The 21,990-nt window shown below is 38.8% G+C and overlaps 1 protein-coding gene across 1 annotated transcript; it reads left to right on the top strand.

The window, feature by feature from the left end:
• Positions 1-12,577: 12,577 nt before the first annotated feature.
• On the top strand, positions 12,578-16,088 carry LOC125312648 (beta-bisabolene synthase-like). Its single transcript, XM_048271428.1, has 7 exons — positions 12,578-12,848; positions 13,545-13,806; positions 13,889-14,264; positions 14,394-14,609; positions 14,866-15,004; positions 15,178-15,426; positions 15,576-16,088. Exons 1-7 carry the CDS (start codon positions 12,606-12,608, stop codon positions 15,876-15,878), a joined length of 1,788 nt encoding a protein of 595 aa, XP_048127385.1. The 5' UTR covers positions 12,578-12,605; the 3' UTR covers positions 15,879-16,088.
• The last annotated feature ends 5,902 nt before the right edge of the window (positions 16,089-21,990 follow it).

The raw sequence follows: 21,990 nt of genomic DNA, 5'->3' as shown, positions 1-21,990 counted from the left end.
TTGTGAGTTCCATACGTTCGAAAATACAGAGAGAGGTGTTTAGCTGAAGTTCCATTCCGTCGGTTGCCTGGAGTAGTTTCACACCAATTGACCATGCGTCGCCGTTCATGCTCCAATCGACTCGTGCTAGGCACCACGACATTCAGCACTCAACGATCTATCACCAGCTGTTAATGGTGCATCGATATGATGTCGGGAGCCCATCCAAGCCTTTGAAGTCACTGCCCTGCTGCCCAATTGCAGCCTGCTGATCTGCCGAGTGGAGTTGCTGTTTGGCTCTGTTTAGGGCTGAGTTTGGTTTGTTTTTTCTTGGGTTTTGATGGCTAACTTACTTGCTACTTATTGTTAAGATCGCTCGAAGTTTTGGAGCTCAAATTCAATCGAAAGACGGCTGTTTCGTGCGGTTTTCATCAAGTGCGAGCTACTAGAATTTTGCTTTGGAAAAGGTAACACTTTCAATCTTTTGATTGCAATTCATGCATTGTTGAATTGGAAACTTATATATGCGACTTATGGTCACATGTCGACTTGCAATTAAAACTGAAAGTTTTAACCTTTTCGTCAAATTTGATCCTTAAAAAAATTGAGAATTGGACCTTGTGGCGTGAAACTCTGATTTTTTCAAACAAGTTTAATTTGATCATTATACTGGTCGAACTCTTTGAATAATCTAAGAATCGATTGACTTTAATTGAAAAACATCTTTTCTCGAATAAAAATTGCTCGTCATTGTGGTGATCTAAATTGGATTTAGAAAGAGATCGGATTTTTGTTGAATCGAGAGATCAATTTTCGGCACTCATGCATTGTCTTGGCCAAATCTTAATATGCCTCGGTGATTATCTTTTGTTTCGAATTGATTGAATTGCTTTGTCACGGATCATCTGTTGGTTATCTCACGTTATGGATAAAGTTTGACCTCATTGTGGATGAATTTCTAATTCCGACGATTATCTATAACATTTGAGTTTGTTGGGTGGATTATTTGACATATATCTTACTCTATCTCTTGTAAATTTCCCAAACATTCTCAATTTGAGATAAGGTTTGATTGAAAGGATAATATCTGAAAATTTTGAGAATTATTTGAAATTAAAATTTCAAATCTTAAAGATAATTTTCAAAATGAAATCAAATTTTGGATGAGGAAAGGTGGATCCCCAATCTCGTATTTTCGGCCACCCCTCTTGGATTTTCGAAATTTCAAAGTTCAATTGATTCATCTTTATTTTATTTTTGTTTTGCTTGTTTGTTTTGTTTGTTTGTTTTGTTTGTTATAAAATTTGCACAATTTTAAACAAACATGCACATAATATATGCTCCCTATGTGCATAGACCCTTTGGAAAAATTAAATTACACGCTTTGTCCATAATCTTATGAAATGGGATGTATAAAACTCCATGTTCTTTCCCTTTGGTAAAAAGGACATTGTTGTTTTATATCCCTATCCGCATACTGGCTCGAATCTTCGAGGATGTAGCGGATAAAAATTCTTCTCTCACCCGGATCTTTGGGGATGAGTGAATTTTTGAAAAAATCGAAAATTAAAAGGTATATTATGGCCATTTTTGTTTATTTTTATTCAAGTTTTTTATTGCTTTTTGAGTACTTTTTATTTTCGCCGAAAATACCAAAAAAATCAAACCATTTTCGCATAGTACATGGTCATGTCACATTTTCCTAAATAAATCAATTCACATCGGTCAATCGAAAAAGTGATTTTTCATGAAATTTGTACCGAAAATGCATTAATATTTCCAAATTAATGTAACCAAGTCATCGGACTCATTTTCTCCGGTTCGCAGAAATAATATAGTTCTTCTGCTATTTCATTAAGGTTTCTAATCAACCTTTCGTAAAATGATTAGTGGCGGCTCCAATTGAATATCTTTCATGAATTAAACCTAAGTTGTGATACGGTATGGCTTGGGAGGATCCAAATTAGGTTAGTTGATTTAATTAACCTGATAATCCGTTAGCCTAATTTTAGATCGCGATACCTTCGATTCAATGATGACCTCAATACATCATCGGTAACTTACTTTGATTTGTTGTCCTTTCACTATGAATATTCCCTTATGAAAATTTCACAATACCAGAATATTCACAGTGATGTACAATTTTTTTTTTTATTTCTCAGACACATATGCAAGATGAATTTGGTGACTTATGTTTGCAACCCATGATTGTCGTCCATGCTTAGCACGAATTGGCACGAAGAGACAACTCTAAGGCATTAGAATGTTACATGAATGAAACCGCGAGCTCCGGAAGAGGTCGCACTAGAACACATTAGGCATCCGGTGCACGAGACCTGGAAGAAGATGAACAAAGAAGTGTTTGAGGACTACCCATTCTCCTGGTTTGGACCTTTTCTCGGTGTCGCGATTTAAAAAAATTTAGGCTAAGGGATTATCAGGTTAATTCAATTAACTAACATAATTTAGACTCTCCCAAGCCCTATCAATTTGCAATTTAGGTTCAATTTCATACAAAAATTTATCTTGGAGTTGCCACTAATTGTCATTGGTAGGGCGATTGGAAACCTAAATAAAATAGCATGAGAACTATTTTATGAACTATTTTATTCCTATGAACCAGAGATAAAGTGTTCGGAGATTTGGTTACATTAAATTTTCAATTAATGCTCTTTCGGTACCAATTTTCATAAAAAATTCTTGATTTGATGATTTAGGATTTTCTCTTGTTATGTGTCATGCTAATGCAAATGACATGGCAAAAATATGCATGAATGACGTGCAAGACATGGCAAGTATCATTTTAAACAATATGTTATGCATGATATTTTTGGTATTTTTTGTGAATTTTTGGATTTATGAAAAATGATGGTAAAAACTATGCTAAAGTGAACATAACATTAATTATAACTTAAGAAATTGAGTTCTCAAAATCCCAACTTAAATGTTATTTTTATGCAAAAGATGATAAACAATGTGATTTAGTCATCTTTTTGGTATTTTTAAGGAATATAATTAAAACGGAAAAACACAAAAATTTGAACAAAAATAAACAATCTTACCCATAATACACCTTAAATTCTGATTTTATTCGTAACGTGCCCTTACATTAGCGCCGAAAAAATGAATTAAATATAGAAGTACCGTCACCCCTATATATTTAGGGCAAACTATGAAATTCTTTGGAATTATCAATTCGCCCCTCGAAATAGAGGATTTGATGTATAATTCTCATGTATATTCGAGCACGATTATACTTCAAAATAGAAGTCAAATTGCGTGCATTGTTATAGATATTCAGAAGAACAAGGCACAATTAGGAAGCATGTGTTTTGGTCAAAATTATTTATTTAAGTACAAATTATATCATGATAAAAAAAAATCAAACAATCAAGATAAAGATATGATATGATGCAATTCAAATAAAAGAACTACAGATAATGCACCACATTTAACAATAGGATAATATTATATTATCCCTATCAATAAGGATTTACATCCTTTTAAAAATTTGACAATAATATTTGTAAGAATAAATATATTAGATATCCAAAAGATAGGATAATATCTAGACAATTCAAATTAGAAAACAAATTATCATTAGGATAATATTTTTATCTAATTCAAATATGCTCGAGATAATCTTACAAATTTGAACGTAGACCTTGCGGATCACGGACTGTCGACCGCGGAGGGCTCAGCTCCTCATGGTGCGACTCACGAACGACACCGGCGGAGGAACTCTCAGAGGCACGTAAGAATGAAAGGGCCAATGGGGGTACTGACTTTGACTAACAGCTTAGTGGAAGTGCACAGTGGTCACCAAAATATTGCACACTGATCGAGACATTTTCCCAACTTCAAACACCACCCATCTTCTGACTTATCTTCTTAAAATCGTAGTTGGAGACTTGACGATGGCTCGGATCCGCGATTGGTTGACCACTTTCAGGACATTCACCGGGAAACCTGCAAAAAAAAATAATTCAAGCGTAACGAAATCGTTAAGCGATTCCGCACAATGTCGAGCTCTTTGCTGGTTCAAGTGTTGTCGTAGCTATCCGAAGTATTGAAGTAAGATCCAGAGGTGTCATTGCAGCAGGGAGGGCGACAACGAACGGCACCAGTTGAGACGATCAGCTTGTCCGCAAGACACCAGAATTTTGGTCTTCGGTCGTGAGAGAACAGGAACCGCCAGGAATACTTTTCTCTCTTTTCAGTGTGAACTTTTTGTGGCCGTGTGCATTCATTCTTAGGCCTCTAACGTGAATCTGTAGCAAGACTTCCTTCGCTGGGCATGATGCCCACTTCTTCTTGCCACCATTCCTCAATTAGTGACCTCCGCGCTCTCTTCGTGTTTAAGCGCCAGGGAAGAAAACCAGCTTCCTTCACCTTTGCTCTGATTTCATCTAGCCGTGTATGAAGAAAGTGTCGCTCCTTCCCCCTCCCTCTCCCTCCCTCTCCCTCCCTCCCCCCCTCTCTCTTTTCGTGCAGAACACGACCTCATGCATATATCTTTCCTGATTGACTTCCCTTTACTCCAACCAAGTATCTTTTTTGATTGACTGAACCTGCCCACGTTTCTTTCTTCATTCACGAGTCTTTTAATTCCTTGACTGAGAAAGATACGCCAAATACGCCGAGTATAATCTGCTTGGTGCCAGAAAATCATGCCTCAATTTCCTCTTAATGCTGATCGAATTTCGCTCAATTTTTGGCTTGGTGCATTGCTTTTGTCGTTTAATGAATGAGGAAATCCACTCTTAGAATCATGGTTGATCTCATTCATATTCGTGCAGGATAAGATTGGGCCTTAAGAATTAAATTTTTGCACGATTCCCTTTATTTCCACTTTTGACCATTGAAAATATTCTCCCCATGCACAAACCAGTCATGTCCTTTTCTTGGTCTTCATGATAAATGTGGACTATGGTTAATACGAGCAAAAACTCAATGCGATTCATGGCTTAGACCAATTTTGAATTTACTAAATCTTACAAATCGCACGTTTAAGTCTGTCCGCCGTTGGTCCAAATGCAAATGCATGAATGCTAAAAATAAATATGAAAAATGATTTAATTATTTTTGCTAGAACTAAAAGATTAGCTCTAATAATTTTTTTATGCGAAAATGACTGAAAATGTTAGTCAAAATTTAGGTGTCAATACTCGATGCCTGTTTGAACGTGGCACGAGCTTCTCATTGCTTTTACGAGTATGGAGACGGACACGGCCTTCCCGGTCACCAAACCAAGGACCATCTTGTGTTGACTATATTCGAATCTGTGTCCCTCGATTAGGGATGCATTATTCGCCTAGGTCTTGTTATTGGATAGAGCCCTCAATCTTATGTGTTATTATGAGTTTTTGGGGGTGGCTCTGTGATCTCCAAGATATTGAAACTGTTGTAATTTAAATTCTATTGATGGGTGCTTGTACAAGCTTCATAAAATTCGGCAGAGAAGCATATACTATTCCGTGCTGAGTGTTGTGGCTGATTACGTAATTGTATTTGTGCTCATTGCATTTAACAAATGAATTTTTCACTCAAATATCTTTTTTCGCATTAGGATCCGGAGAGGGTCGAGTCTCCTGGTGGTAGGGGAGGCCAACCTCATCGACCCTCGCCTCTAGCCGGTCGTCGGCCAGAGCCGAAACTTGGCGACCAGCCAAAGGAAAAAGGAAAGAAAAAGCAAAAAAAATTAGAAAAAAAGGAAAATAATAAAAAGTTTCAGAAAAAATATATATATATGTTCACGGCGCATGACTAACCCAGAATGACAAACTCGGGCCTCCCATCTTTGGGACAGTCCATGGACCTCCCACTGCTCTTCACGAACACCACTTTCTTAATCTGGGCAAGACCCGCGTAGGGTCCCGCAACGATGTTCGAACCGGGAAGCACCATGTCATCGGAGACCTCGGCCTGATCGACCCCGGGCGGGACGAAGAAAACAAACCGCACGATCTGGGCCGAGTCGGAGGCTGTTGGGCTCGCGGTTTTGGAAGCGGAGGCATGGAAGCTTGGGCCGTGGTGGGTGGGCTGCAAGAGAGGAGGGGTCTCGACTCTCGAGAGAGATCGAAAATGAGTGGGGGCATTCGGAGATTGGCCGAAGCGAGGGTTGAAGAAGCGAGTTCAGAGTCTGATCGTGATCGCCCTTGTTGGAGAGAGATGATTTGCTTAGCTCAAAGGGCCGACCGAGGAAGCGAGTAAAAAGGAGAAGAAGAAGAAGAAGAAGCAAAGAGGGAGAGAGCGCCGCAATGGAAGCCTGCTTCCACAGTAACGGAGGGGGAACGGAGAGAGTGAAGGATGGAAATTTCAAAAAATGTCTTAAACCCGGTACCCATATATGCATACGTGGCAGTCAGTGAATGGAGCATGACGTGGTATGTTATTTGGTCACGAATCTGACTTGACATGTCACGGAAAAAGGCCCAATAAAAAAGCCCTAAACCTTGTCTGCCCTCAATCTATGTCACCAAAATCCGAGAGTCAGTATAATATAGTTCCATCGCTATGTCGAATCTCTGCCGGCTGCTATGGATGGATGCTAAAAGAGGGGGACTATTTGGGTTGGCAGCCAAAATTTGTGCTCTTTTGTGGGGATACTTGAAATATTTGTAGTAGATGTAATTTCACCGGATTATCCTAGATTCCGTCCCATTAAAATTGTTACTTAGGAATAGGACCCCTTCGTTCAACGAACTTTTAATTGAAGCTTCACTTAGAGCTCATTCATGTAATAACCAGTTGCAGTTTCATTATGATTTCTCAATCTTAGATTCCGTTTGTTTCGTGAAAAATTAGTGATTTCGAAACTATTATAAGAAATAATAATCTTATGTATCGCTTGTAATTATTGATGAACGAAAAATATTTTCATCGTTTATGCAAATGTTTATACACAAATAGTTATCGATGATGAAAATATTTTTCATTGACTAAATATTTTAAGAATACATACCATCATATTTAGAAAAGTATTTTTAAAATTACTCATTTTTTGCGAAATAAATGGAACCTTAAGTTCCGACCAAAAAATAAAAAAACGGAGCCTTAAGTTCACATCTAAAGCAGATTTTCTATTTGTGGGCGTTGTAGGACACCACGTACAAGGAAAGCGTAGAAAAAGGACATAAGGATACCTCAACCGTCAATATTTATGTACGGTACTCACTTTGGTGTCAATATTTTTTTCTTGATCACTTAATTGTCAAGTTGGAGAAAAAACTACCATTTTAGTGCCAGTGGTGAGAAATTCTGGTGACCTCACTCGAGTTGGTACTTAAATAATTATTTTTCAATAATATTGTCACTTAAGTAATCCAAAAAACCATCACTTTAGTGCCAAATTAGAGAAAAACGATCACTGTATTGTCAAGAGCAAGAAATTTCGACGACCTTACTAGAATTAGCACTTAAATAATTATTTAAAAAAAATTAATACTTAAATTATTCAAAAAAAATATTAATATCAAAATGAGCATCATACACAAATATTAACACTTGAGATGTCCTTTTATCAAAAAAAGACAAGAGGAAGCGATGAGGGAGAAGCCTACTTCCAGATTAACGGAGGGGGAAAGAGAGGGGAATCGAGAGAGAAGAAGGAAATTTTGAAAATGTCTTACAAGTGAGAATCCTGTATACACGGCCGGTTCGGTGGAACCGCCGGTTCCGGTTCCACGAAAAGGTGGAACCGGCGGTTCCGGGCCGGTTCCGGTTCCGCCGCTGAACTGAAGGTTCCGGTTCGGAACCGGCGGTTCTTTCCGATTCCTTTTTTAATATTAATTTTTAAAATAATAAATAATAAAATAAACATAATAAATTATAAATTATAAAATACAATTAAATTGTACATTGTAATAAAATATGGGGAAAAAAAAGAGAGGAGGATTGGGCTTGAACTTAATGAATTATCATTAAGCGCCTACATATCTTCTTGGGGATAGAAGAATCAAAGCCCATGTAATTCTTTTACCTTTGAGAACCCCAACTTACCTCATCGTCAATCGTCGCTACCCGTTGTGGTACCCGTGGCGGTGGTATCTCCAACATCATCGCTAAAAAACTCGTGTTCACGATCTAACTCTTGGTGTCGATATTTCGCCCTCGTCCAATCGCCGACACAAGCTTGAGCTTCCACAGAGTCCGGGCTTAATCTTGAACGGCGAGAGTCCAAAATTAATCCTCCAGCACTAAATGCTTGTTCAACTGCAACCGTTGAAGAATGAGTTGCTAATATCCGACGAGCGATGAGGGCGAGAACTGGATAATCGATTTGGTGACTCTTCCACTACTTCAGGATTTCGAAATCTATACTATGTTCTGCATCACGAAACTCAAATTGAGTGGTTAAATATTTTTCTAATTCAGAAATACTACTTGTTGCCCCTTTTTATTTTTTTTGCCTACTCTTAAGCATATTATACCCTCTACTAAGTGAACTACCACCTTCGCTATGTGAGGCGATAGATTGTAAAGATCCAGAATCACTTAAACCATATCTACTACAAAATTCTCCATATAATGCTACTATAGATTCTTTAACATCTCCTAGTATATTTGAAATATCTATTGAATCTTCCAAATGTAAACAATCATGATAATACACATTCAAATAATCTTGTAAACAGTCTAATTCAATACGTGGATAAAAAAAAATACCAACTAAATAGACAAGAGGAATTTGCAAATAATAATGTAACCATTTTTCTCGCATTACTAAAATAGTTCGACCTAATTTGGTATCATTTTCATATTCACTAAAAACACTATCAATATTTACACACTCTATTAAAAATAAATGCGTAGTAGGATAATAAATACCAGATAAAGTCTTAGTAGCATCATTAAAAATTTTCAAAAAATCTAAAATTTTCTTGCAAACGTCCCAATGTTGAGGAAGTAAAGTAATTTCGGGAATATTTTGTGAAATAAACGTACATAATAAATCTTTATATTCAAAAGTTTGCCGAAGCAACTCAGACGTAGAATTCCAACGAGTTGGAATATCTTTTGGAAATCTTCTTGCCCTTCTCCCATTTTGTTTACAAAATTTTTCCCATGATTTCATACAATGGGGACGACTCCATAAAAATTTAATTGCACTCTTTATTGGGGCGAGAGAAGTGTCAAGAGTTCGTAAACCATCTTGTACACATAAATTTAAAACATGACAAGCACATCTAATGTGAAAAAATTGTCCGCCAAAAGTGGGTTTGCAAATATTTTCTAATTCGGGAATAGAAGCGGTATTTGCGGCGGCATTATCAAAATTTATTGAAAATACTTTATTTATTAAATTATATTCTTCTAAAACTTGCCTAATTATTCTATAAATATTATGAACCGAATGTCTTTCATCAAAAACTCGGAATGCAATAAGTCTTTTTTGAATCGTCCAATCGTCACCTATCCAATGACACGTGACACTCATATAAGAATGAATTTGCCAAGGATCACTCCAAATATCGCTACCTATATGAACACGTCCATTGAATTCCGCAAAAAATTTTGGTAAAGATTTTTTTCCTTTTTTATAAAGATGAAAAAGTTTGCATTTAAGAGTATTTTTTGGAATAGTTGGCGATTGCGGAACCAACACAGTATTTATCAAATATTTCATATTAAAATTTTCACCAGTATTAAACGGAGCATGATCAAGGGCAACATATTCAGCTAATGTTTATTTATAAAATGCTTCAGTAAAATGAAATATAGGATGAGGACTAGAAGTGGCGTACCCGGAAATTTGTTGTTGCGTATTGTTGATCCCCGCTTGCGTTGGATGTTTTTTCGTCAAATGCCGACGAAATGTTCCGTAGCCGTCTCCTTTCGTAAATTTATATGTTTGCGAACAATATTTACATTTTATATTATACTTACCTTCGCCTTCATCACGTAACTTGTCGAAGTGTAGCCACAAGTCGGATGTATTATCTCGGCCCTTCCGTTCCGGCTCATTTGCCGTTGACGTTTCTTCGACACCAGTGGGAGGATGAAGACTTTCTTATGTTGGGATGTGCTCGACGTTCAGAATCGGGACATAGTTGATATTATCGTCGTCGTCTTCCCAACTTGCATACTCACGAGGATCATATTTAGGAATGGGATATTCGGAATCTCCCATAGTCATCTTGCCCTTGTCGGCATTTCCGGTTCCACTTGCCATGTTTTAGAGAATTGATCGGAAATTCGATTGAGAGAATTGAGTCGAGATTGAGAGAATTGGGAGAATTTGAGCGATTGAGAGGATTTCAGAGAGAATTCGAGAGATTGTTCGCAGAATTTGTGACAAAAATAAAAGGGGGAGCATATGTATTTATACGCAAGAATTATTTTTAATTCTTTTTTTTTCCCCAACGGCCCAAAGGGGAGGAGGGGGGGCAGAGAGCCCAACGGCTCTCTGCCCCACGCCCCCTCTTTTTTCTTCTTTTCACGGTTCGAAACCGTGGGCCCGGTCAACGGGCCGGTTTCGGGCCCACGGGCCCAAATGGCACTCTCTACCTGTGGGCATGGGCTAATCGGTGAGTGGAATGGCCTCTGGCTGACGTGGAAAACCAATATTGCCCGATCTTTTTTCACTTTACTGACGCAACCTATGAAGTGATGAGGCGTCTTTTCATCTGCTCCCAATTTACATCACCTAAATCCGAGAGGCGTATAGTATATTTCTGTCGGCATGTCGAATCTCTAACAGCCGCTATAGATTTTTCCGCCCTTTTTGGGACAGATTAGCAGCTATGGATGGAAGCTAAAAGAGGGGACTACTTGGGCTGGAAGCCAAACGTCGCGTTCTTTTATGAAATACTTGAAAGTTGAGATGGAATCCGTTTATCTGTTGTAGTAGATGTGATTTCACTAAATGGAGGATTGTCCTAGATCCGACCCATTAAGATTGTGACTTAAGGTAGAGGACCCCCTTCGTTCAACGAGCTAGTAATCGTAGCTTCATTATAGCTCATTCATGTACGAGGACTTGCCGATTCATCACTCTTAAGTTCATGTCGAAAGCAGATTTACTATTTGAGGGCCTTGTACGACAACACGTACAGGGAAAGGGAGTTTGGTGCGGTCTAGTTTGAACGTGAGAAGTGTCCCATGATTCCGAGCCACCCTAACCAAACGTAGATTGATTTTGTATTAGCTACGCCCTATCAATTAGAGGCGGCTGAATTTTGGGGGCGTTAGCTTTTGGTTTATTTAGGGTGCGTGTCTCCCATCAACAGTTGTGTGCTACCCTTGATTTTGTGGTTTTTGGAAACGACCTTCAAGTTAGCACCGTTGAAAATGTGTGTGCATAGACGATGGAAGGCAAACGATATTGCCATGGCGTTTACGTAATTTAAGTGAAATAACAAATTATGTCATTTTCGCTGGAAAATCATCCGACGAAAACTTGACAGATGGTAAATGTCTCATGGGAGTGCAAGCTTGGAGTTTTTTATATCACGAGAAAATTTTTAGGATAAGTGTATTACAACGAGCATAATTTGGGATTTTTTATGTCACAAACAAGGTTTAGTCTAAATGTATCATAGTGGACATAGTTTGAAATTTTTCATGACTTTTTCCTTGTTTGAAATTGATATTTTATTTAGTTGTTTATTATTTCGCGATAAAATTTGCATTGTAAGCATTTTGATGGCAGGCATAACGGAATGCCGACTAACGGAGAACACTTTTTATAGGAAAACAAATTAATTCAAGGGTCTCCTGGAGATTGTGTTATAATATTAGACACTGTTTTTGACAAATGATTGTTCGAAAATTCCTAAATCTAATTAATGGTGGTTAATTTAGTGCTGAACTTTTCAATTTATTAATTTGGTCTTTAGCCTTTTGACTGTTTTTCAATTTAGATCATTCGGCTAATTTTGGTTAGGAACAGCTAAGGTGGCCATCCAATCGCCTTTGATTGTCCTATGTGGTACCGCTAGCACTGCAGTGGATGATTTCTACAATTTTTTCAAATTTCTGATTTTAATTTATGAATTTTTTGTTTCTTTTCTTTTATTTATTTTTTTCCATTGTTAATCTTCTCGAAAGGGCCTATGGGGACTTGGCAATGGCCTACGCAAAATTAACGAAATTGTAAAAAGATCATAGAATATTAAAAAAAAATTACAAACGTAGGATAGTTGACGGCTACGTCAGCGATTTTGGAGCTATGACAACCAGAAGGATTACATTATAAAATCGTCAAAAGGTCGGACTAAATTAGCTAAATTGAAATTTCACTACTGAAATGGCGCCGTGCACTATGTCTAGGATTTTTTTGGATAATTCTCCCTATTTTTTATAAAGGAAAAAGTAAAAAGTTCTAGACTTCAAATATCATTTGGCCTTCAAACTACTGCTACTTTGTCTACCATTGCTAATAACCCTAGGGATTTTTGAGTAATTCCAAAGCACAGAGATCTCTAATTACAATGATATTATTAGGGGACAACAGGTTTTATTGACTTATTTTAGAAAAAAACAATAGTCGAAATTCTTGTTTATGCAATCTAATAATAATCGCATGTCGAAGGCTACAAAACTTTTTCCATGACTGCTGCTCAACAACACCACCTATATAAAGGGTCGTTAGACTTACTAAGAGACTGCAACAAAATTTCGCAATGGCTCTTCCTGCTTTGTTCACAAGCTTCGTCCCCTCCTCAATCAGCCATAACCAGCCCTCTCTCCTACTCTCTAGACACCCTCGGTGCTCCTCCGCCGCCGGCGCTGCCGCTTCCTTCGGCACCAGATCTCCGACATGTGCTATGACGATCGAAAATCAAGAGATCACGAGACGTTCGGCGAATTGGAAACCTAATGTATGGGACTATGGGTTTGTACAGTCGCTCAAGGTTGATTACACGGTAGGGATTCTTTTTCGTTCACCACGATACCTAGCCTGGCTAGGTTCTATGGAAAATGTTCACATTTGATCCTGAATTTGTATCCCTTCTCCAGTTTTGTTCTTGACTTGTGGAATAATTTCCTATCAAATTTCCTTGGTCTACGGTTCTGGCAAATTGAAGCTCATGCGCGTGTCAATGCCGGATGAAAGTATGATGTGGGAAACTCGGTACAAGTTTTAAGTTCAAGGACCATGTTGAGAACAAAAACAACATAGGTTGAGGATCGTATGGGGACTTTTCCCTACTTTCCTTATACATTGACGAGATAGAGTCCACAACACCCAAAATGATGTAGAAACAGAAGAAAACTGTATCTTGAATAAAATATAAGGGTGTATACTTCTTGCGTACTTTTATATATGCTTTACATACAACGTTCGATGTACGTAATATCAATTTAGTCATTCATCCAATGCCACTCTATTAAATATACGACCAACCCCCCAATAGTATTCTGTAGGAGATATTAACTAACCTGGTCGAAATGACATATTCTCAACATATAGGCAAAGAGCTCAACTATGCCTATTCAAATGTGTTTGCAAATAAAATGAGAATCGATCTGTTTACGAGAGGCAATATTTGACTCTGCTCGAACAATAAGTTTGATTAAGATCTCTCTTTTTTTTTTTTTTGAATTTTTCACGTGGCTAGGAAGAGGACTATACCGAGCAAGTCCAGAGGTTGAAGGAAGAAGTCAGGGGTCTATTCGGCAGGGAGATGAACCAGGTGGCCAAGCTCGAATTCATTGACGTGGTTCAAAGACTAGGGCTAGGATACCATTTTGAGACAGAGATCAAGAACGTTCTGAGTTCCATCTATAACAGCACCAAAGATGCTCAGCTTTGGGACGATCTCTATGCCGCCTCCCTTCGATTCCGGCTACTTAGACAGCATGGATACAACGTACCACAAGGTAGTCGCCTCCAATTACCCTTTTGTTGAATCATGTTTATGCATCAAAATTTACCTTACCATTCCTTTTGTTGTACGTATAGACGTGTTCCAAAAATTTATGAACAAGACGGACACATTCGACGAATCGCTCAATAAGGATGTGAAGGGGCTTCTCAGTCTTTTTGAAGCTTCTTTTCATGGATTGGAAGGTGAAACCATACTTGATGAAGCGAGGAACTTTGCTTCTAAGCATCTGAAGGATCTAAACCTCGACAAAATTCCCGCTATACTAGCGAGCCACGTGAGTCATGCATTAGATATGCCGATCCACTGGAGGCCAAACAGGTTGGAGGCTCGGTGGTTCATGGACATGTACGAGAAACAGCAAGACATGATCCCCTCTCTGCTACGATTGGCTAAATTAGACTTCAATTTAGTGCAATCAGTCCACAAGAAGGAAGTTAGCAATATGGCAAGGTATACGCAATCACTCTATATGTAGTTCATAGATGAATTTGACGTGAGGATATAAATTCATGCAAGGACCACCGACGATATAGGAGCACATTTAGATCGACTCAGTCATTGTATGGCAAATTCTCTCAGGTGGTGGGTTGATCTTGGCGCGAACAAGATGACCTTCTTTAGGGACAGGCTAGTGGAACACTATTTCTGGTGTTGTGCAATGGTTTTCGAACCTCAATATACAGCTTTCAGAGAAATGACGACGAAGCTCGTTTCTATGGTGACCCTTATCGATGACGTTTATGATGTGTATGGGACGCTGGAAGAACTTGAGCTCTTAACAGATTTCGTTGTCAGGTTAGTGCAACATGATTATCATCATCATTCTCCCTTGTAACTAGTGCTGCCAAGAAAAAAAAATAAGCAATTGATTAGTCTCTTAAAGAAATTATCTGATGCATTATGAGCTTATCAATTTTTATGTTAGCTATTTTTCCCTCTATATAATTGATTGGTTTGGGCGATGTACCCATTAACCTTCACTGTTATTACCAAGAGCGTATCGAGCAATGGTAAGATTTACGAAATGTTGAAATGGTGATATCTTATCTAGGTGGGACATCACAGACGTCGACAAGCTTCCCCCAACAATAAGGGATAGTTACATGGCCTTTTACAACACGACCAATGAAATTGGGTATTGGACGATGAGAGAGCTAGGAATCAACACCATTCCTTACATGCGAAAAGTGGTAATCTCGATTTGCTAAATCTAATTTCTAGCCCGTGTAGGGGCAACTCACTTTCCTACTTCCAACTTTCGTGATGAAACTTCTATTTAAACATTTGAGAATCCGAAAAAGTACAAGAGAAGGACGTCCCTCGACTTGGTCATTGACGAACTTTTCGAATTGCCATCGTATAGTGGGCGGATCAATGCAAGGCGTACATGAAGGAGGTCAGTTGGTACAACAAGGGCATTAAACCAACACTAAAGGAGTACATGGACGTATCGGTGGATTCAATCGGCGGGCTGATCATGCTGTTGGGCAGCTACTTCCTAACCACGCACAAGTTGACAGAAGAGGGAATTGATTACGTGTCGAAAATCCCGAGAGTCATGCACTGTTCTGCCAAAATCCTTCGACTCAACAACGATCTCGGCACCTCATCGGTAACTTACTTTGACGTTTGACCTTCTCCTTCTAAATACTAGCTTATGAAGAGAAAGTATGTTCGTAATTACGCATTATTCTTTCTTATATATTTGACACGAACTCTCGAGACTTATGTCTGTAAAACACCAATGCCGTCCATGCTCAGCATGAATTGGCACGAGGAGACAACTTCAAGGCGCTGGAGTGCTACATGAATGAAACAGGCGCGCCGGAAGAGGCCGCGCGGGAGCACGTCAGGAATATGGTGCACGAGGCCTGGAAGCAGATGAACAGAGACGTCTTTGAGGACTACCCGTTTCCTGGGTTCGGGCCTTTCCTCAGTGCCTGTCCGAACTTTGCGCGAGCTTCTCAGTGCTTTTACCAGTACGGAGACGGACACGGCCTTCCCGACAATGAAACCAAGGACCATCTTGTGACGGTTATATTCGAACCTGTGCCCCTCGATTAGGGATGGATTACTGACGAAGGGTGTCGCTGTTGGAGAGAGCCTATAATCTTACGTGCTTATTATTAGCTTTTGGGGTGGCTTCCGGAAGCTCTATTGACGGGCGTTGTACGAGCTGCATAAAAATTCGCCGGAGAAGCACATGCTATTCCGTGCTTTTTGCTGTGGCTGATCAACGTAATTGGATAATAAATGTCTGTGGTGGTTATCTTCGCTATTGTGCTACATATGTCGAATATTTTATATTGGAGAAATAATTGGAAAGAAAACGATTGTATAGCGATAAAGAAGATCCGGTCAGCTTAGACCAACGATGAAACAACGTAATTCGGACACGTTGGAGTACAACGGTTGAAGTTGCAACTCGTCCACTAAACCATAAAGAGGTTAGAACGTTGATAATTACGAACAATACAGTACTGCCATATTTCTAAAATTGTCCTTTGGTTTGAGTTCACAGTTTTTGTTGTCTTTTAATAATTAGGATTTTCTTTCTTCTCATAAACACTAATGATATGATTATGAATGGAGAGTAGGCTTATTTAATGTTTTAAAGGAGTGAACGTGCTACTTTGATTAGTTCTCACTGCTTGATATCTATTGTACCTATATGACTTGTGAATGACAAATATCATGAAGTAATAAAACCGATGGAAGAATAACTAGTGGCGTGACAGATGTTAGTAATAAAATCGTTGTGAAATAAAATATTAGAAAAATTTTCAAATAAGGGCCTGAAATGTCCTCATTTTCTCAGATAAGGACTTGAAGTGGACATTAATTCAAATAAGAGCATTATTACTTCAAAGAAGGGTCCGACAAAGGACATTCTTGTTATTTATCAATTTTAAATTTTTTTCCTTTTTTTATTATTTATGTCCATTTATTTTTTCCTTTTTTTTTTTTTGCGGCCGGAAAGGGGCCGACAACCCTCGCCCAAGCCCTTGCCGGTGACCGGTGTGGCTGACCACCAGCAAAAATGGAAGGAAAAAAAAGGAAAAAATAAATGACGAAAATATTCTTGGTCAGACCCTTCCTTGAAACAATAAGGGCATTTCAAATCCTTATTTAAAAAAATAAAAGCACTTCAGGCTCTTATTTGAAATTTTCCAAAAAAAAATATAGGTTTCTTACCTAGAAATGCATAAATAAATTAAAAACATGTCAAATGATTTTACCGTATGTAAATGAAAATAACTAAACAATTCAGAATGGATTGCCGATTTGATCTTGATTGTGTTTCTTGTTATTATAGTTTGATGACCTTAGATATGGGAGGTGTGCCCTTAACCAGAATTAAGTATACCCCTTTTGTACATTTAAAGGGTACGAAAGATTTATGGGGGAAATTTGATTGTCGATGATGATTTTTGGATCTCAATAAGTAAAATCATCAAATTCATGTCAAAAGCAGAATTCTTTATTTTTGAGGGGGTGTTGTTTGCTGGACCTCATGTATTGGTGAAATCTTGGTGGGGGTCCATTAAATGAGAGAGACGCACTAGAATTTTAGGGCTCCTATCAATGTTCGTTTTAGTAACTCCCTATTGATTACGGGGATGCTGAATTTTTGGGCGGCTTTAACTTATACTTTGCTAATTTAGGAGCATCTACACATGGGGAGAATTATCAAAAAAAACCTAAACCTATTACCCATTTGCCAATTCAGTCCTCAACTTTTTAATTTTTTCAATTCAATCTTAAATCTTTTGCATTTGTGTCAATTTAGTCTTATACTTTTTTTTGTGCCAATTCACTCCTAAAACTTTCGCATTTTTTTCGATTCAATCCATCAAACCATCTTTGGTCGGCCGGCACAGACAAGGCATTTTTAATAATATTTTCATATTTTTTAAATTTGTGTTTCTTTTTTCTTTTCCTTTTATTTCTTTTTCTTGTTACTGTTCATCTTCTTCCTCGTTCCTCATTACTGTAGATGTAATCGATTGATTGCCAAATCCAAGTTATCAGTTTGTAAATAGTAGCACGATATTGTATAATCGATGCTTGCTCAGTGTAATGCCTTAGAGGTCGAGTCGCAATGAAATGATTTCTTGTGAATCCTCTAATTCTTGAACTCGGTCATGTGCAGAAAAGCCGGTTTATCTCTCAGCATGTAAACCGTTTGATGCAAGAAAGAAGATGGACATGGAGTTCGCCTGAGGCTTGCCCATGGGAGGTTGGCACGTCTAATGTCAGCCCTTTTACCCAAAACGCTCTCTGGTAAGAAGACAACCTAAACGGGATCGAAATCAACCATGCCCCCTTCCGAAGCTAGCGATTTCCGGCACGACCTGTCCAAAGAACATCATATGTTTGCGCGAAAAATGTTATTTTGTTGGCAAGACTACGGATGGGACTAACTCGAAATCAATCCAATTTAACGTGTTTTGACCAATTTTTGAAAAAATAACAGTTTCTGATCACTTTGGCTGGGCGCCATGGCTAGACCAATGAAAGCCCATCTCCAGCTGGGCGCCACGGCCAAGCGATGGTGAGGCTGGACCTCACCCAGCCATGGCTTCATCATTGCTGGGTGAAGCGAGCTCGCCCAGCAACGGCAACTGTGACGCCATGACTAGGCGAGGTCGGCCTCGCTTGGATCTAGCGAGGCCGAGCCTTGCCCTAGCCATGGGGTTGGCTTGAACTCACCCAGCAGCAGCGTTGCTAGTGGCTAGCGAGGACCTCCAGTCGATCGCCAATGAGGAAGGAGGAAGAAGATGAACAATAAAAAGAAAAATAAATAAAAGAAAAAAATTAAAAAAAATTCAAAATTGCCTCGTCGGTGCCGGCGGGTCCACGTCAACGCCGACCCGTCAAAGATGGCCAGATGGACTGAATTGGCAAAAAAGTAAAAGATTTATGACTAAATTGGCACAAATGCAAACGGTTTACAACTTAATTGATAAAAACTAAAAGGTTTAGGACTGAGTTAACAAAAACACAATAGGTTTAGGTCTATTTTTTTACAATTGTCATTTTTACCATAACTTTGGTGACACCTAAATTTTAACAACCCATTTAGTCACTTTATTGCATAGAAAGTTAAGGATCGACCCCGACCTTTAACAATAATACTATCAATTTGCATCAGCATAGTAAGAGCATTTTCATTTAATAGTAATATGCCCACACATACTGCAATGTTATTCTAAGCAAGGAGGCCCAGAACTTAGATATATAAGATTAAGTCCATAAACAAGGAAGTCGGCCAAGCCATTTGTTTTTCCTCTGTAGTCGAAAATCACATTGTGCCTTGCACGTGTTGGTGGGATAATTATCAAAAAAATTCTCAATCTATCGCAATTATGCCAATTCAGTCTTAAACTTTTTTTTTTTGGCCAATTGAGTCTTAAACTGTTTACAGTTTTGACAATTCAGTTCATCCAGCCAAACTTTAGCCGGCCAGTGCTGATGTGGACACCGACCGGTTAACATAGCACCGCTGGTATTGATGTGAATAATTTATATATTTTTTATGCTTTTTAATCTTTTTTCCCTCTTCCTTCTTGGTCGCCTGCCTTCTCAACGCCCACGACCGGCCATAAGTCGAGAGCCGGCGAGGCTCGCCCTTGCCGGATCTTGCTAAGCCCGACCACACCAAAATCTGGTGAGGGCCGATCTCGCCGGAATCCGGCCAGGGCGAGTCTCAGTAGAGGCCGGCGAGGGTTGGCCTCGCCAGCTTTCCCCGAAGCTAGATCTGTAACCTAGTGGGGCGAGGCCAATAGAAAAGATGGTGGAAACAAGGGAACAAGATTCGCATTCTCAAAATATCTGAACAAGATCATCGCCAAAGTAAACACAGGGAAAACGCCTTCCCAACGCAGCCACTGATCTTGAAGTCAAACGATTCCCTCGTGCCAACGCCTCTTTAAATTTTCAATTTGTGACTCATCGTTAGTGCGCACTTCCGAAGTGGGCATGAGGAATTCCGTTTGTTGTTGTTGGAAACTGGAGTTAGATTCGATTCAGCAGCAGGAGACAACACCCAACAATAGCAGTGGAATGCCCAAAAGGAATTCACAGGTTATCTAGGGAAGATTGCGTTATTGTATTAAAATTGAAAGCTATTATTCTATTGAAATTTCAGCCACAACGATAATAGTATACCGTGTGACCTTTCTAGAGGTGAATCGCCCAAATGAAATCTAATGGATTGCTAAGCTTACACTTATCACAGACACTCTCAAGCCTTACCAATCGTAACTTTCGGGTCAATTTTAACTTGCAAATTACTTTATTCAAGAGTCGCCACTAAGCCATTATTAATAGGTCGATTAGACATCTAAGTAAAGTGTGGGATAATACTTTACTTCCATGAACCACATATTCATGGATACGTGGCTTAATTATGCTAGATTTATCTAACGCCCTTTCGTTATTTCTTTCTTCTTTATTTTCAAAGATATTGCAATCAATCTTGGTTAATGTAAACCACTAGCATGCATCTGTCATCATGCGTATACGCTACCAATTTAACATGACATGCAATATGACCTAATTCTAATAACTGACAAAGAAAAATAAGCTATTCTAACATGGTATGCAACTTAAACTATATGAATATAAATATGCAATCACAGAAATGACATGGAAGATAAAGTCATCCTATTTAGGGGTCATTGGTTCCCGGATCGATCCGATCCCACTCAAGAACCGAGTGCTAAACCGTCCGATCCGATCCGATTTTCAAGTGGCCTAATGAAACCAAAGGATTATTAATAAGGGTGAACAACACAAGCTTTATTTTTACCATATGAATTAAAATTAGGTTTTCATTTAAGAAATTTAAAAAAAATAACATGCGGATTATTATGTATACATTTAAGAAATAAAAATAAATAAATAAATAAATAATTAGTCAGATCATGTTTCCCTGGAATCGAGAACCGAACATAAAATCATAGGTTCAAATTTTATGAAACCGAGAACCGGATCGCACCAACCGATTCGATTCGAGTGGTTCTTGATTTGATCAGTCTATCTTGTTCACATCCATTCAGACCGTGCTCTCGCTTCCGTGGATATCAAGTAAAAAATAAAACCTCGTGATCCACTCACTACTCAGTACAGAGAACCGAACATAATATCACCAGTTCAAATTTTATAAAACCGAGAACCGGATCGGACCGACCGATCCGATTCGAGCGGTTCTTGATTTGATCGGTCCATCTTGTTCACATCCATCGATACCGTGCTCTCGCTTCTGTCGATATCAAGTAAAAAAATAAAAACCTCGTGGCCGGCTCACTACTCAGTGCAGAGAAGCAAAAGGAAATTGACATCGAAATCATGAAACACGAGGAAGGGATTAGGGTAACAGAAACCCGAGAGGCGAATGTCAAACCTGTCGCTCTCGTTCTCCAACTCCCCGCTCTTCATTTTCCCCACTTCATGCTGGAACTCAGAATCAAGTCGGAACCAAACCCATCCTCGATCGCCACACGTGATTCGCGACGTTTGGCATCAGGAGCAACGCCCTGTGCCTGTGGGTCACGTCCCCACATCGAAAGAAAACGTTTTCTCAACGCGCTGAACGGTAACAATTTTGTTCCGGAAGCTATTTCTATAAAGAAAACGCTTTTTTTTTTAAGTCTCCGAACGAGTTTTCGAGCAGAGAAACATATTTGACAATGAAATAAAATTTCTATTCTCTAGACAGAAATTTGTACAATAATAGCATAAAACTTTTATGGTTGCTAGCCGTCGGAACTCAGATGTCGACTGGCGATAGAGATGTGAGAAAGAGAGAGAGGAAGATTGCTTGCAAAAGAGAGGGAGAGGGCAATAAAAAGAATTTTTATTCATGTTTTAAATTATTTTTGGGTCAAAAATTTATTTCAAAAATAAAATGAAATTGTATTACCAAACGAATTTTTCTTCAAAACCTGCTCACGAAAACAGAAAAATAGAATTATTATGGTGCGAGCCCTTGGTATTTCCACTTGGAAATTTGGAGAATCGTTGCCCATTTTCTTTCCTTATTTTGGGATGCGTGCGTGGGACTGGTAGAGGTTTTTCCAGTTGTTCCAAGACACGACATCTTTCTTTATTCAAAATCGATCACCATCGTGTCGAGGGCTACTGTCTTTTTCCCATGACTAGTGCTCCACGA

This window comes from Rhodamnia argentea, chromosome 10 (genome assembly GCF_020921035.1).
Source record: "Rhodamnia argentea isolate NSW1041297 chromosome 10, ASM2092103v1, whole genome shotgun sequence".
Lineage (NCBI taxonomy): Eukaryota > Viridiplantae > Streptophyta > Magnoliopsida > Myrtales > Myrtaceae > Rhodamnia > Rhodamnia argentea.
Note: the sequence above shows the minus strand (reverse complement) of the source record. Positions and strands in the feature narration are given on the sequence as shown.